The 18,590-nt window shown below is 32.2% G+C and overlaps 1 protein-coding gene and 1 long non-coding RNA gene across 3 annotated transcripts in view; one reads left to right on the top strand and one right to left on the bottom strand.

The window, feature by feature from the left end:
• Positions 1-2,445, top strand: part of LOC127704830 (fatty acid-binding protein, liver-like) — a 46,735-nt gene extending 44,290 nt beyond the window's left edge. For both annotated transcript variants that reach the window (XM_052209060.1, XM_052209059.1), the window contains exons 3-4: positions 838-951; positions 1,871-2,445. In XM_052209060.1, coding sequence (XP_052065020.1) covers positions 838-951; positions 1,871-1,921 — 165 coding nt within the window. In that variant the 3' untranslated portion in view covers positions 1,922-2,445. The remainder of the gene's footprint in view (positions 1-837; positions 952-1,870) is intronic.
• Positions 2,446-8,320: 5,875 nt separating this feature from the next.
• Positions 8,321-14,482, bottom strand: LOC127704837 (uncharacterized). Its single transcript, XR_007983539.1, has 7 exons — positions 14,186-14,482; positions 13,358-13,717; positions 12,605-12,717; positions 11,175-11,249; positions 10,913-10,931; positions 9,749-9,903; positions 8,321-8,611 (listed from the first exon to the last, which is right to left on the bottom strand). It is a non-coding gene; the product is annotated as an uncharacterized LOC127704837 (long non-coding RNA).
• Between the last annotated feature and the right edge of the window lie 4,108 nt (positions 14,483-18,590).

Genomic DNA, 18,590 nt, shown 5'->3' with positions numbered 1-18,590 from the left:
ACCTCCAATTAATCTATCCACTCCATGTATATCACAGAACATAAAAAACCCATATTGTCCTAAAATGAGCTTCCAAAATTTATCAATATATTGAGTACAACGTAAACATACCTTTAGTAAAAGTAGTCGTACTGACATTAATCCGACTATATCTGGACGCATAAATTATTGATAAAAACACTATTACTTATAATGAAAGGACCATAATTTTGAAAATGAATAGATAGATGTTTAAGTACATGTACAACAAGTATAACATTTGAACAAAACTCTCAATAGAGCGACAACAGTTATACTTTACTGATGTATAGAACATATAAGATCTACAGAAATGAATGATGGGCGATTAAACTATTGAATAAGCTAATTTGTTGAGATTTTTTTCTTGTATAAGGGAGTTGAAACAGCTATGTTCCATCGTTGATATTACAAAATTTGGATTTTCTGCACATTGAGCGCAATGAATTATTTAAAGAAGGTTTTCATATTGTGCCATTTTTTTATATGATTAAGGTCAAGTCATGTATATATGACGTTCAAAAGCCGATTTAGTGATGAGTAGAGTTACACAGGAACTGGGAATATCGATGATAATAATTTTAAAAACTTTCGATTCCTACGTTGACTATATTTTATATTAGCTACGTAACCACCAAACTTCCTATAACAAGTTTCATTTCACGTTACGACATTTCAGATGATGAGAAGATTAAAAGAAATAACCGTTGAAGTTCAAATTCGTTTATTAGATATATCTAAAATTCTAAATATATAATTATATCATCTTCTTAAATTTATTTTCATTCTATGCAATTTCTAAACACATCCATTTTGCAGGCTACAGCAACTCTAAGTGAGGATGGCATATGGACAGACAAAACTAGTCATGAAATAATGGGATATAAAGAAACAATCACCACAAAACGAGTTGAAGGAAATAAAATGATTGCTGTACGTTTTTTTTTTAATTGAACACAACTTATTTTGAAGAACAAAAATCTAATTGAACAGCATTCATATTCGATTTGTTTGGCTGCTTATCTTATATATGCTTAGATATAATTATTTCATTTATACTCCAAGGTTTAAGATGTTCAAACATTTTATAATTGGCTGCCTTTCGCCATAAACACAAAATGGATATGAATATATGATTTGTTCTTTTGAATGATGATAAAAGATAAAGGAATACGAAGATGTATGATTGCCAACGAGACAATTATCCAACAAAAACCAAATGACATAAATGCACCAATAGGTCATCATACGACCTTCATCAATCGGCAAAATCGGCATACCGCACGGTTAACTATAAAATGACCAACATACAATATTTTTCAAATCACTTCAAATTAGAAAACTAAGGATTAATGTACAAAACAATAAACGAAAAATAAATATGATAGATTGCAATCAAATGACAATTACAGGATTACAGGCTACTGAAAAACAACATATGTTCGTTTAAATATGCTGGAAATAATCAAACGAGTCAATACTCAAAAACACAAACTAACGAAAAAACCCATATAGAAGTCAACATATTACAAGCTGAAAGTTCTATATATACGATATAACCTGTTATTGTTAATTGTCCGTCTTTGTTATTACAACAGCTCGAACAACAGTGCAGAAAATCACGATTTTATTCAATGTCCAAAGAAAATCCATGCACATTTTTAAAAGCAATTTTGCCGGTATTGTATTTACCTTTTCAATAAACTCTTGCTTCGTAGTTTGTTTTGAAAGAAGAACTATATGAAATGTTTCAAGTTGGCGCGTTATTCTAGTCCTTAATGCTCATGCTATTTAATGAGTGTTTTTCACTTAATGCCTATGCCATTTTATGAATTTTCTTCATTTGTTTTAGTCAACAACATGTGGTGGAGTGACTATGACCTATGAACTTGAGAAACAGTAACTAGTAATCTGCATCTCGTTTTATTTACTTTCTATGTATAGTTGCTTACACGGATGAAAGAAGAAAGTTAACGCATACCCGTTTTCAACGCCACTAAATTTCCTAGATGAAACCAATAAATTCTTTTTGCATCTTCGATTTTGGAATAATAATACACGTTGTTAACATCAGCTTTATATAAAATAATAAATGGACGACTACAACAGTATTGTAATGTCTTATGCTGTAATCACACACAATTATAATAACGTAATGGTAATGTTTTGCTCAAGGTTATTGCACTCAAACATTGAAAAAATACTTTTGAAAGTGACTATAATAATAGCTTGTCGTGCCTTCATTCATTGACCTCTCGTTAACGGTTTCATACCAGCGTTAAACAAATCACATTTAAATTTATTACAATAAAATAAATTAAAAAAATTTCATGATTTTTGAAAACCTGAAATCCTAATTGCTTTTGCTTGTTTTGTTGTAGTTTAAACAAATGCACTGTTCATACAATAAAATCCATGACAAATGCATTCTTAAATTGTTAACATGTATTACATTTAATTTGCCGACCTTATTTTTATCAGTTTAAAAATGAGACTTAGTTTCTTCTATTTTAAATGTTCTTGAATTTAAAAAGGTTTAAAAAACGTAACGATCACGATATGTGATCAACTCTCAGACGGTTTATTTAATGAACTAAGCAGTAGACGTCGAGACAGAAAATAATCATGGCACAGTTTGTTGGGAAATGGAAAATTATCAATTCAACAAGGAAAAACTTTTTTTTTTATCTATATGGCAGATTGATGTTTGACTGTTCAACAAACGAATGTTTTAAGATAAGCACCTAAAGAGTAAAGACAAAAATAATGGTTTATACACCAGAATAAAAAGAATTATTGATCATGTAAGCTATTGCCGACCTTAGTTTTCAATGTTGTTTGGGTGCTGTATCAATAACATATACCCTAGCTCTTTTTTATTCATAAGAGTGCTACTTGCACGTGAAACACTTATGAACAACATCTACAAACAACAACCACTGAACATCAGGTTCGTGACTTAGGACAGGGGCAAACACATTCTGAGGGTTGAAACGTTTTAATAGGTCCTTCACTCTACCTGAAACAATAGTGTAACATCACAACATAGAAAGACACACTTTAAAGTATAGATGTACAGAAATATTCTTAGATATATAGAATGTGTTATGATCTTATCGACAAAAGAAAAAAAGGCAGAAAAAAACTAGCGTACACTGCATTACATTGGACCCTTAGATAAAAGAAGTAGATATAACCAAGATACGTCAACAGCAATATCTTCACGACAACAGTTGATAAAAGGTTACAAGAACATACTAAGTGGTGTTGGTTGGTGCGTTTTAAAAACATCTCCTGTTTTGTCAAAATATGTATATAGTTTTACGTTAATATGTTCTCATTGAATTAAAGTTTTTTGCAACAAGGAGGTATAAATAAATCAAATTAACATATTATATATAAATATGTCATTCTTCTTCCTTTGACAGAAGTACCCTTTGGTGTACATGAACCCCACCAGTACCCTAAATTCACTGTTGATGTATTTGTTGTTGCATATATTTATATATAAAAGGAGCCTTCAACTGTTTGCTTCCAACTTCCAACTTGTTCCCTTAATCAACGATTGCTCTGCTCTTTTTTGTTTTTAGTTATACAATATTCCATCGACATCCCATGAATACACCTGTACCCAAAAACGAAAAAAAAAAAACCGACGGCCTGATTTATGTACCAAAACAAAAAACGAAAACATTCATGAAAGACATCGACCACTGAATTACAGGCTCCTAAAAAAATCCCATTTGCGTTTTAAATATGGGGGATATACTCCGATGAGTCAACAACCCAACAACACTAACTAATGAAAAAGCCTTCTAGAACTTAAATTTTGTCTTTAACCATGATAGACAGATCGTGTTCCGTATGATAAGTTATTAATCGACTTGATTCTAGACAATGAGAGAGTAGTATTAATGGTATGTTGCCAATAGTAAGTACAAAAAACATCCCGCTACCATTCCGACAAACTTTTACAGGGTTCCTTCTATTTGGCATTCACAATAACGTGTGCTGGGACACGAATAAATCTTTCATTGTTCGGCCGATATGTTTGTATTCGAATCAGAAGGATAAAAACACGCATTAGAAAGCATAATAAAAACCCTTTTAGAAAATATACTTACGGAATGCGACCTATTTTTTTTGTAATTTTTAATGATGTGATTGATTGGTTTTAACGCAACTTTCAAAACTCTTGTGCTATTTCGTGACAGTCAGTTTTTATTGGTGGAGGAAGCCAGAGTGCCAGGAGAGAACAATTGACCTTCAATAGGAAAAAATGACAATCCTAGTCATCTTAAATTGGCACGTTTTCGTATCTTTATTCATAAATGCTTATTTATAAGGCTGGTATCTTTGATGACATTTTTCTTTCTTATTTTTACTACATGTAGTCAACAACATGTGGCGGTGTGACGATGAGCGCAAGAACTGTTTGTTTTATTTACTTTCTATGTATATTTGGTTTAAGCTATATAGTGTTATACTCGAAGCAGATGGGATCCATATTAAAAGTTCTGATTTAATGACATAAGGGAAATAAAAAAATCAATTGTTTCACTTTAAGTTTTGATTGAATTTACCCCTTGCATGCTGTAAAATATAAATTTGCTGACCTTAAGTCAATTTTACGAAAATCTCGTATTGTCATTGACTAAATGCTAATATCTTTGTATCAGTTGGTTCAAGTTATATTTTTTTTGATAAATAGTTATAAGTTGCAATGGTTATTTTTGTAAAGACGCATATTGATAAGAATATAGATTATAATATAATGTAATTTTCACGACTCTATCTTTTCATCTCACTAGTTCTGCTTTTTTCTCATCTGTTGTCTCATAATTGGCTATGACTTACAAATCACCTGGTATGTTAAAAAATAAACGACGTCTTCCTCCAAATAACAATAGCAGTGCAAAAAAGGAAACAATTCTGAAAAAATATATATAAGAAGATGTGGTATGAGTGCCAATGAGACAACTTTCCATCCAAGTCACAATTTGTAAAAATAAACCATTAAAGGCGAAAGTATAATATTCAAGGCGGTGTTATATACCTCTATTTGGTGGTTACCGGAAATGTAGGACATAATTTACCCTGTTTTATGCTGTTTTACGGGACTGTATACTTTTCTTATGCTTGTCGGCGGCGAACAGTTAGTGTCGTCTGTCGTATATGTGTTTTTGTGAATGGCACTAAAATAAAGTTGATAGATATAAAGCGTGATTTCAATCTTATAGTCCCCCCAGACAACAAAAGGATTGAGGCCCACGACATGGTGGAGGATTTCTAAAGGCTTCTGAAGTAAATATTGCTTGTATTTGTTATTGTTGGTGAACATTTGCAAACACGTGGAAGTAGACAACATGGACGGCAATGAGCCAAAATCAGCTAAACAAGCAGATCCTCAGGCTGGAGTCTTCACAGACAAGTTTTCCTTTAGATTATACGCCGGTAATTTTTAGTGATAGTAAAGCAAGATTTTTACAGAATGAAGTTAGTTCTAGGACAGAACGGAAAATTCAGTGGTGGTTTAAAAGAGGTGCATCCGCGAACGACCAATTGCAGTACCTTAAAGACTTAGAACTTAAATTACAGAGACATCCTAAAATATTACTTTACGTTTGGCAAGGAACGTGTGATCTCACGAAAAAGATGGTAAATTTATTTCTTTAATTCAAGAGATAATTCAAATGTTAATCAATTGACAAAAATTTACAAAGAAATTCATGCTTTTATATCAGATTTTCCGACGGTAAAACTTGCCTTTCTATTCAATTTTTTATTGGAATGCCTATAAAAATCATGCTACTCCTGGACTGTTCAAAAATGACGATTACTTGTTGATTGAACAAATTGATACAGTAAACAGCTTTATCCGTGAAACCAACATATTACTACAAAAATATTCACCAAAATTTAATTGCGACATCCAGAATTGTAGGAACAGCTCGGGCAGTAACCCCAGATACACATACAAATTTTATAACTTTTTTATTGACGGAATTCATCCTTGTCCGGCTCTTGCCAGACTGTTGCTACTCAGAATTTGTGAATTGACTCAAAGAGACTGCATTAAAGCATGAATAATTTGGGAAACTCAGAAAATGTAATTCGGTGATAACTGTATCGCCAGTACTACCTACATGTACATTGTTGTTTCTTTATTTTTTTTGTTATGAGATTGTCGTAGATGAAATTTAAGGAATCATTTAAATTTGCTTGTTTTGTTGATGATTGCATCGCTAAACAGAAATAACACTTCGTTTAAAAATGGCAACGCCGTGATTGCTTTATAAAGTGATGATTGCATCGCTAAACTGAAATTACACTTCGTTTAAAAATAGCATTGAATGGACTTCTTACAAACTTTAGTTGCGAGCTTTACAAAGTGATGATTGCATCGCTCAACTTATTTACACTCTATCAAGCAATACCCATGGTTGGACTTTTGAGGAAGAAATATATATTCTACTGTTTTGGTGATGATTGCATCGCTAAACTTACATAACATTAGATTGCGGGATTTAGGAAGTTAGAGTTATACCCTGATTTTTCAACTATGAACTATGCAGAAGAACATAATCTTCTTAAATTGTGACGATTTTGGTGATGATAGCATGGCTGTTATTGCATTGTACTAATGTCAAATGTACTTTTGTTTACTGTTATTTTCGTATGATATTACGATTGATTTTTGTGAATTTTTTTAAAGGTTGTTATACATTTCTAACATATGTGACATTCAAAAAAGCATATATACCAAGAAGCTAGATAAGGCATGATTATGAACCAGATGTGTTACATGCAGCAGAATTAAAAAGTCTTTCAGTAACTTGCGGAAGTTTTTGTCAGTTGAATGTATAACGGTGTACAGAGTGTTTGTGTTTGCTAGAGTGAAAACCTGTAAATTTTCTATAACATTGTTTATTGCGACTGCGAGTATATGTATATATGTGTATATCAAAAATATTTCCATGGAATTTTGGCCAGTTATGTAAGTGCGTGTGATAGTGTTATACTAGATTGTGTTATTTGAAAAACATATATTAAGATTTCTGGTCTCTGCTAGCATCACTGTGGTTAAAGCACAATTAAATTGTCACCAATATATAGCACGCATAAGTCAACTGTATTAAATTTATATTAATCTTATAGTATATATGCAAGTACAAACAAAACTGTGACCATGTACGGAGTCTGAGACAGAGTGAGCGATGCCAGAGTGAGAAAGGGTGTATACACATTTGAAATGTTTTTTGTTTTATTGTTATTTTTGTATAATGTTTTATTGCTGTCTGCATTTCCAGTGACCAGACCAAAAATTTTCAAATTTTACATTTGCGCGGGGGATGTTATATACTTCTATTTGGTATTTCTGATTATGAAATTGCAAAAGGATTGAGGCCCACGACAGCGGAGCCGTGGCTCACATCGAACAGCAAGCTATAAAGGGCCCCAAAAGTGACTAGTGTGAAACCATTCAAACGGTAAAACCAACGGTATAATCTATATAAAAAACGAGAAACGAGAAACACTTATGAACCACATCAACAAACGACAACTACTGAACATCAGATTCCTGACTTCGGACATGTGCAAAACAAATGCAGCGGGTTTAAACGTTTTAATAGGTACCAATCTTTACCTTTAGTTATCTGAAACAATATTGTTACATCCCAACAACGAAAGACACACTATACAATATCAATTGAAATAGCTAAACTCATCTAAAAAGACACAATGTAAATACAAAATCAAAAAAATAAGGAGTGAATAAATAAAGGCAACAGTAGTATACCGCTGTGAAATGTTACACAGTTTCAGAAGCACATATTTTTTTTCTGTATATATTAATTCCCCCTGAAACTTAATTAACTGCCTATAAGTTAACAGAAGCGTAATGGATATTTATGTTGTATGTGTTATCTGATCACTTAAATTAAAAAATAATATACATGTATGACTTTATTTATGTGTCTTAAAAATGTGTTTGTGTAGCAGTTTGTTGGTAGGAAGTACCCAAACTTTACCTTATTAGGACTTTCCTTGCGATAAAAGATGCTTCATTGTGTGCTTAACCGTATATATTGATATTAACCTTGCCATTTGATTAAATTGATATAGAAAAATAATGTATGTTTATTTCATATTTGGTTGTGTGCAGTATGTTGTTTGTTATATTGCGTAAGCTGGTAGAAGTACCCAAAACTCATTTTTGTCGGACGCACGGAAGAGCATTTGATTTTGAAGTAAGTTGTATGTTCATCTTTATCTTGCAGTAAAGAGTGAAATAACAAAATATATTCATAACCTTCAAATAAACATAAAATATCAACAGAGATACATACACCTAATTGTTGACGGAAACACCGACGCTGAAAACATTTACACTAACGCTGAAAACAGCATGTAATCGAGACAAAATAATGATTTTTAATATTTCTAAAATAAATCTTCACAGAGATAATTTTATCTTTAAAGATAAAACATACTAATATAGCGAGTTTCGATCAATCGATACACATTGGTTTAATACATCACAGAACATTTAAGTAGTCTCCGCCTTGATTTATATAATCACCATGTGATTCTAAAACAAAAAAGGTATAGTAATAAATCGTTGCTGACACAATACCTGTAACAGAATATGTTCCGTAATATAGCACATTAGTAAGGACAAACTAAAAATGAACCAAACAAAAATTGTGTATGTCAGGAATATATATGTAATGTTAGATTAATGAAATCACGTTCACATTTTAAGTCAGTACAACGGTGCTTCTATATACCAGTACATAAGAGTCCTCTGAACAGTAAGATTTTAGTTGCATCCAAAGGAACCGTACATCATTGCTATGTGCATGTTATAAGTCAGGACCCTCGTCAGCAGTAACATTGAATCACTTTTTTTACGCGTGAAAAGAAGTATTTTTAAATATGTATTTTAATATATAGAAATATAAGGAATTGTTAAGCCTAACACGTTTAACCTGTCATGTTTTTGTAACAATTCTTTCATTTTGAAGGATGTTCATTGTTTATTTTTGGTATGTCCTAAGTAACTTTTTCATTAATGCTGTTTTACAATTTCTTCTATTGAAACTTGTCATATATCAAATAACTATTTCTAAATAAAGGCAACAGTAGTATACCTCTGTTCAATAGTCATAAATCTATTAAGCGAAAACAAATCCGGATCGGATTCCAAAACCGAGGGAAGCACATCAACTATAAGAGCAAAACAACGGAACAACAGAAACACTGACCTGCTACAAAACAAAGGCCAAAATATATAGAAACGGACTATTTGATAACAACTGCCATATTCCAGACTTGGTATTGAACATTTTAAGAAAAAATGGTGGGCGAAACCTGGTTTTATGGCTAGCCAAATCTCCCGCTTATATATAAACTATTTTGAAAAATTGCTTCGGGGTTATTATTGCTTTCTGATATTTTCTCTCATGTTTATGTCTGTGTTCTTAAATATATTTCGATTAAGATTCATCTGTTATTTACACATATACTTTTTTGTGTTCTGATTGGATATCTTTAATTATTGTAGTTTTTGATCATTATCCACGTTATATATCACCTCAAATAGCAGATAGAATACGAAAACATGAAATTGCAATGCAAAACGTTCTTATATTCTGGCTGGCCAATTTTTATATAATAAGATGTTGACAAAGTTTTTAAATTTGATTAGTTTTATCAATCGACATACCATCGATGTTTAATTCCGATTTTCCTCCTCCCATCTTTGTTTCATTGTCGAGCCCATTACGCATGACTTCTGATTGGTCAATATTTAGAGAGTCATATGTTGTGTGTTGATCCTGACAATCAGCTCTTAGATTCAAGCCTTCGTATTTCGGCTCCCTAAAATGATAGTTCTCAATATACAATCATTGTTTTATTAAGCCGTTAAGCAACAAACAAAATATATTGAGGGGTTTTATTTTATACATAAACGTTAATGTGTTTGTTTCTCCTTTTTGTCGCAATCGTACATGATTAAAATTAATCCAGAAATCTTTTTTGTACGCACGGAATTTAGAATATTCATTTTTATTAAGACGGCAGTGAAATAAAAAATAAAATACATGTATTTGACTACTTGACATAAATATAACAGTTTACAGTCAGCAGATAAAGTATCTTTAGCATCTTTAAGTTGATGTTATAATTTTATACGAAGGTCTTGTTTGTTAAGTTCATAGTAATCCCCCCTCCCCCGATTAATGTGACGAAAACAACGGCGGAAGATACTAAGGTCATTCCAAACTAAAAAGTTGAGAAACATTACATGTAAATTTGGTTCGATTAATCATCTCACATGGTGAGTCGGCTCAGCGCCATGTAATATAGTGTCATGGGTATTTTTGGTTGCAAAATATTAAGGATTTTTGACATTTTTGTTGATTTTTTACACTTTGTATCATTTTCTGGCAATGAAATGAATGTTATAGGAATGGTAAAGAACTGAACTTCATTGTTGAAGCCAATTATATATTGACTACTCGATTTTCAAAACTACCTTGTCTATTTTAGTCTGAATATGATGTAATATTTTGATCTATTTCGCCTTTGTCGTTTTTATAAAAAGTAATAAAAATAACGTACTCCTAGGAAAATCCAAAACGGAAAGTCCCTTATGGCAAAATCAAAAGCTCAAATACATTTAACGAATTGAAAACAACTGTTATATAACTGCAAGATTCTTATGGAGATGATTTCTTTGCTTTACATTTCACTATTATTTATCTACCATCCTCTAATTTATAGTTGTTTATTTGTATCTTTACAAAGCAATAGGTTTAACTCGTTGATACTTTCAAAGCACTTCTAATTTATTATAGGCTTTTACATGTAAATCTAGACTTCATACCTGTTTTCTCTGGTAGCAACTGAAATGTAAAAGCACTTCGATATAATGCAAAAATGCAAAGTCATGTTAACCAATTTTGACTGATAAAGGAAAGAGAAAAACACTTTTCATTTAAAAACTGGACAACAAAGATAATTTAAATTGTTTTTAGATTAAGAAGGAGATTTGCTTTGACGTCTTCGGAACGATAGCAGAAACAGCAAAAAAAGCATAAAGGGTTTGATAGGTTAATTTGGTTGCTAGACAAAAACAATGCACTTACATTCTTGATTCTGATAAAAATGAATATCACTCTCCGCTTTTGTTTTAGAATCAGGTATCTTTTCCAGTTTGCATCCTAAAAATCAGAAATTTAAAATACAAAAATATGTGTATGCTGTTCGTGTATAGTTGTGACGTATTGTAAGAAATATTTTCTAGTCAACATTGCTTTCGTGCAATCTTAATATTCATTAATATCATTATCATGATTTTAATTCATGCATTTAATTGTTTAAGAACATTTCTATTTTCAAATACGATGATTACCAGAGTGTATATCATCTCGTGTTTTTATATTACGTTCTTCAAGTATTATGAAAAGAGTTCTGGTTATTATAACGACGTGTAATATGCTTGGGCGTATCCATCTCTTGTTGAATTTATAGTTTTATATGACTTTAAGGTAATTCTTTCAAGGTATCTTTGGCAAAATAACAAGGAAGATAACAATAATAAGAATACAGAATAAATACATAAGAATAAGAAACAGTATTGGTTGATAAATGAAATATCGAGGGAACCAACAAACCAAGACGCGATTTATCTGACTTAAGATTTGAGTCATTTGGAATTCATTATATAGTTATATACCTGGTTTATGGTGATAAATAATCAAAAGCTACAAAAAAATGGAATTCAACCAATGCCGTCGCTTTATTTTTATTATGGGTTACATGTACGAACAATACAATTTATCATAGTACTTTAATATTGAGAATGGAAATTGGGAATGAGGCAAAGAGACAACAAACCAACCAAAGAGCAGAAAACATCCACAAATGGGTCTTCAGCAAAGCGAGAAAATCCCGCACCCGGAGGCGGGCTTCACTGAACTGGCCCATGAATCAATGTGTACTAGTGCAGTGAAAATGGACGTCACACTAAACTCCGGAACATATAAATGAACTAAAATAAAAAAAAAAACATGACTAACAAAGGCCAGAGGCTACTCGCAAAAATGACGCGGGGTTAAACATGCATTGTGAGGTCTCAACCTTCCCCTATACCTCTATCCAATGTTCAATAAACAAACACCCTGCAATGCGCACAGTAAAACTCAGTTAAAAGAAGTCGGAGTCTAATGTCGATTTGAAAAGTTCACTAGAGCTTGTGTTTATGTAGTTTTTTTTAATATCGACTCTAAAAAAAACTTTGAATTAAATTGAACTGAATTGTATGTCAAAAAAGGTAACAGATGAAACTAAGCAAAATGAAAATGATACATTAATGAACAAAGGACTAAAGGCATAAAAATTTCTTTAGAATGTGAAACGTCATTTTCTTTTCTTATGTAGGTATTACGCTATCTACAATTCAAATACTAGAACAAACATTATCCAAAAGTTTGCAATGGTTCAGGTACATTTATGTCATTTTTAAAACTTTGTATGTGATGTCAGAAATAGTGTGTTGAAATTTTTTTTATCATACCTGTTTTCCTTAAAGCGAGAATAACTGCTCATAGAATTACCAATGCTAGACCCCCAATACTGCTACCAACAACAAAGGAATGCTACTATCTTGATTTATACCCGAATCTGAAGCTGTATCAATAAGATGTAATTGAATAAAAAGGATTTCAGTTCTTAAAAATGTGACACTTCTTTGTCATGTGATAGTTTTACAAATATAAATTCATAATTCGGAGCACCTGCGATCACTCCTAGTATTCAAATTGTTCATGATGCGCAGTATGAATGTTTTGAGACAATTGTTTGTCTTCTTGTTGTTAGTTTACGTTTATTTGCCTTAAGCTTGGCGTTGCCAGTTTTTCTCCAACTTGAGAGATTGAATATTCCTTCGGTGTCATCCGACTTTCATTTATATATTTGGTGCAAAGGATATAAATTCAACGATAAATGTTTGTTCAATTGGGGAATCATTCAGATTGATTATATGACCATATTTTATAATTTGATAAAGTTCACGACTGAAAAAAGTTTAAATAAAACTTCTATGAATCGATTGCACGTTTGAAAAAGGTTTGTATCTTTGGTATTCGGGTCTTACATTTCAACATTGCTAGAACAAAGGATACAATTGAAATTAAGATGAATTGACGGAATAATAATCATGTCAATGAGACAGCAATATAACGATGCACAAGCTTAGAATATACGTGTCTTACACAAAAAATGAATATACGACCAACTTAAAAACCCAAGTAAGAAATATTTCACTTACTTCCTGATAGTTCTAGGGTAACTACGTACTCAGTTGGACTGCCAACGTTGTTTTCTAATTGAACTGTGTAAGTAGTGAAATCATCAGTTGTTAAATTATTGATTTTGAGAGTCAAAATAAATCCATCGAGATCAACTTCTATGCTGTAAAAAAAACCTTTCACAATCGCAGATGTTTCGGACAAACTGTACTTTTGGGAAGGAATAATCTTGAGATCTTTGTTTATTCCACGATACCATGTTATCGATTCATACTTTGGAATACTATACACCTTGACCGTTATCTCTGCCTCTCTTCCAACTTCACCATGCACAGTCGATTTGTTAACACCTTTGATGTTCGGCATAAAAACAGGTTGCGCTAGAAATAATTATATTTATTTTAGTGTCGTGTTATTACTTATCTAAAGAGATAAATCAAAATTTACAAATTCATGACGTGCGTCACAATGCCCTACACACAAACGTAATTTCAATACGTTCAGAGTAAATACAACTGCAACTTTAATACTACAGGGCTATATAACATATACAAAACAACCGTCTACTAATAAAGACTATCAAATTTGCCTTTAAGCTGAAATTATACCTGATTCAGTGAGACATAAACATTTTATACTCCTTTTTTCTCAATATGTTTTTTTTAAGGTTGAGCAGTATTTTTTTTTTATGGAAACAACAAAAAGGAGGTCGGAAGTAAATGAAAAAATTTATTCACGAGTAATAAGGTTATAGATGTATGCTATTTCCTATTACATACAACTGCCATCTCAATGTTAAATTTTCTTAAATAAAAAATTAAAAAAATAACTTCATATTAATTCACTACCATTTATAGTGACAAATCCATATCCAGTCTGCTCAATGATTCCATCTTTATCTTTTATTCCGTTGCCTGCTTTGCACTCATATATTCCGTTGTCCTGATAACTATCATCAGTGTGAGAGACCGGTAACACCAGTTCGCCATTTCTGTTGCTTCCTATTTTTCTTATCAGTTTTCCATTTGATGAAGTATGCTTCCATTGGTAGTATGTGTAATTGGAAGGGTTACCAGTAGCATTGCAAGAAATTACTCTTAAATTCTCCAGTTGGCTGAAGGTCATATTATTCACATCTATTTTTGGAGCAACAATTCAAATAAAAAGTACAGAGAGGTTAGCATCTCAAACAATAACACGAAGATGTGGTATGTTTGCCAATGTGACATCTCTCTACCAGAGACTAAATGACGTAGAAGATAACAATAGTTCACCGCGTGCAGCCTTCAAAAATGAACAAAACTCATACCGCACAGTAAACTACAAAAACGCCCGATATGATAAATGTAAACAAATTAAAATGAGAAAACTACTAGCCTAATTAACGTACAACACCATTAACGACAAACAAATTTTATATAAAGTACCTGACTTAGGACTCCATCAGTGAATCTCTTGTGTACATCTCTATAATTTTCGTTTATTTCGTAATTTCATAATTGTATTTTGTATTGATTTAAGAACTGTCATAGTTTCCTTTGATTTCATTAGCATGTGTTTTTTTAATTAACAATATAGGGATTTGCGTTATGTGTAGACATCTGCCCATGTTTACAAGATGTGATGGTAATGCAGTGTCGTTTGGTTATTTGTGTCAATAGGTTTCTATTTCATTAACTTATATCCATACTCCTTGCTTTAGGAGTACAATTACTCTAAATAAAATTTCAACTCAATTTTCACGAAAAAATAAATATTTACTACCATCTATTACATTCTCCTATTTATTGTTTTAACAACGCCTGCAATGTGTCCAGTGCCTATACCACTCGCCATCTGGACTCTATGAAAATAAAGATTTCGTTTGTCGGGCGATGCCTAAGCTCTTCACTTCCGTTTTAATCTGATAACAATGTTGTAACATATAACATATAGTGGTATGAGGATGGTATTTCTATTGTTAGCAATTTGTTAAGGATGCTACTAATATTACTATCTATACAATCACACACGGTTCAGTATTATTAAATATTGTCAAAATAAATTAACTCTCTTGTTAACCAACCACTTATTGTTCAGGTTTCAAAGGATGCTATTAATATTACTATCTTTACAATCACACACGTTTCAGTATTGTTAAATATTGTCAAAATAAATAATCTCTCTTGTTAACCAACCACTTATTGTTCAGGTTTCAAAGGAGACAGCAATTGTGTAGGGTATTTGCACTTACTAGTATCCCATATTTTGTCTTGACGGATGGAATATTTGTAGAAAACAATTATACGGTTAACATCAACAGGCAATGCTTGACCGTAAACTGATTTGGCATTCAGTTGAGGATGTGCTTGCCTTTTGTCCTCAATAGAGTTTTTATATTTTTGACTTTCCAACTTTTGATCTAGAGCGTTGCTGAACATTATTATTCCAGAACCACGTATTGTTCGCATGCAAACTATCTACATTTGTTTGTATGATTGACATATTTATAGGACACTTAGTGACTCCAAAGAGCCTTTCAAATAAAATACAACCGAAACACATATACTTCTTTCAAACTCACATTGTACTTGTATCGGTTGACTTGCTGAAATGCCGACGGGATCTGCTTCAATGCTTGCTCTGCATGTAATCAGCTGACCATTATTTTGTCTGACCACTGTGTACGCCAGTGCAGATGTTACTGTCCACGTGTCTGTAGAAACCTCATATGCAAATTTCTGAGTTGAGTAAGGTGTTATATTTTTATCCTCCATGAACCAATCAAATAAAGCGGCAGGACGACTTCCAGAACTTGTGCACGATATTTCCAGTGGTTCAATCTCCTTTAAAATCACAGGATCGCGATCAAATATAGGTGCAAGAGGTTTAACTAAATAAGGAACAAGATAGTGTGATACATTGAACAATTAAAAAAAATGATATTCAGCAACAAATCATATACACGTAACCAAACACAAATTATGTAACAGTCGTGCTTATTTTGAAAGGTTTCGTGACGAGCTAAGGAAACACTAGCACTGGGTTATCTCATTTAAGAGGATAGGCTCTGCTAAAATGTACAGAACAACTGTTGTTATATGGTAGGTTCACGGTCGCCGAAAGAAGTGAATATATGTGGATTGACAACATTATCATAAACAGTGTGATTGTGTGCTTTTTTCTTTTATTTTCCTCATTTTTCAGTGTTGCGTCAAATGGAATAACCTATTTAAGTACGGAGCCTAATACTTTGAAAAGCTTCATTTAAGAATACATTGATAGTTAAAAATTTCCATAGAAAGGACTAGTATAATACGTTTTAATACATTTCGAAGCCTATTCTGTTTTCATAACCAAATATTTCGTCTGTTTAATGTTGTATTGTATTTTATCCCGGGATCATTTTGCATATTTGTTAGATAATTTACTAAAATGAAGACAAAAATTGTATCGAGTTTTAATTACAAAAATTACATATCATGGACAAAAAAATTCTCAATATAGGTAAATCAGTCTTCAATTGGTCATTAAATTAATATTCAAATATAAATGTATGCTGAAAACGGATCCTTGCACAAAACTTTCATACAAAAATGGTCGCACAATTTTTCAAAATAAATGATACATTTGAAGACCATTTACAGCAGTCTGCTTATTTTTGACTACATATACAATAGAAATGTTATTTTCGGGCAAATTACTAACAAAATGTTCAGTATTTAGAAAGGACAGACGATAAAGCTTAACTTAAACATTCAGGTATTAATGAAGGAAATTATATACATGCACTGTTACAAAAGTTACAGGCATATATGAACTACAGAGATCCCAAAACAATTGTATAAATACACATTTACTAATAGAAAGTCCAATCGAAGGTACATTTGAAAAAAATGACTATCATGGTATAAAAGTCAACAGTCGGTGAAATCAAAAACGCATCAACAATTGTTTTTTTTACTGCATAGTGAAATAGCATTGTCAGTGATGATTCTACAATGTATCTAATGTATACTTACGATTGAGACATATGTATGCTTCCGTTGATAGTTGTCTATTCAATGCACTGTCATTTACAACACATTCTACCGAAGCATTGTCAAAATCTCTAGTTATCTGCGGTATTGTATATACGATAGACTGGTTTCCTTTTTTGACCTCTTGATTTCGAACTTTGAGTGTAAGAAAAGGGGGTGGTTGACCTCCTTTTGCTGCGCATTCAATGTGAAAGTCTTGGCCTTCTACTCCATTTAATCTATTGTAAGTGGTTTTATCTAAAAGTTCAAGCTTTTCCACTGGTTCTATAAATACAAAATTTATCATCTAAGTCATCTTTATCATTTGTAATTGACAAAGGTCTTTTTAAGTAGTGAAAAAGAGGGGCTAAAGATACCAGAGGAACAGTCAAACTAACAAATCGAAAATAAACTGACAACGCCTTGTTAAAAAATAAAAAGACAAACAGACAAACAATAGCACAAAAGACACATCATAGAAACTAAAGACTAAGCAACACGAACCCCACCAAAAACTGGGAGTGATCTCAGGTGTTACGGAAGGGTAAGCAGATTCTGCTCCACATGTGGCACCTGTTGTGTTGCTCATGTTATTACAAACCCGGTAAATAGTCTTATTCGGTAGGTCACATTCGTGGTGAAAAGGGTAGTGAATTGTAGTTACGACATAAGGAACATATCCGATATCATCTATGAAACGGTTATTCCATAACGTTCAACCAACTCGTGATGACGTCCGTAAATTTACGAAGGGATGATTTCAACTTCACTATTTGGAACTCTTGGTTTAATAGTTTCCTTGTGAGCAGCAACCCTCTATCAAGGAAATATGATATGAAATACAAGCCCACGGATATCGTATCTATTAGGAGATATGTAATCCGTATGCAGGCGCTGCTGGAATGTTGCTACATAGAAATGGAACGTTCACAATTGGGAAGTTGAAATCATCTCTTTTGTCGTAAAGTTTTGTTTTCAACCGACCCTCATTGTCAATTTCTAGATGTAAGTCAAGATATGAGGCAGACTTAACTTTATCTGTTGTGTCTTTTATCTCTAGTTCGATGGGATAGATGCGTTCAACATAGTCACCAAATTTTGAATTATTTAGTGAAATAATAAAAGTTATTTAGTGAAATAATATAAAAGTTGTATTTGATATATCTCAGAAAATTTACCTTTTCTTGATAAGATAAGTTGAACACCTCATTCTTACAATGGGACACGTATATGTCGATGCGACCAAATGTTTTGT

Source organism: Mytilus californianus, unplaced genomic scaffold (assembly GCF_021869535.1).
Source record: "Mytilus californianus isolate M0D057914Y unplaced genomic scaffold, xbMytCali1.0.p SCAF_6, whole genome shotgun sequence".
In the NCBI taxonomy this organism is placed as follows: Eukaryota; Metazoa; Mollusca; class Bivalvia; order Mytilida; family Mytilidae; genus Mytilus; species Mytilus californianus.
The sequence above is the reverse complement of the archived record's forward strand: the minus strand, read 5'-3'. Positions and strand labels throughout refer to the sequence as shown.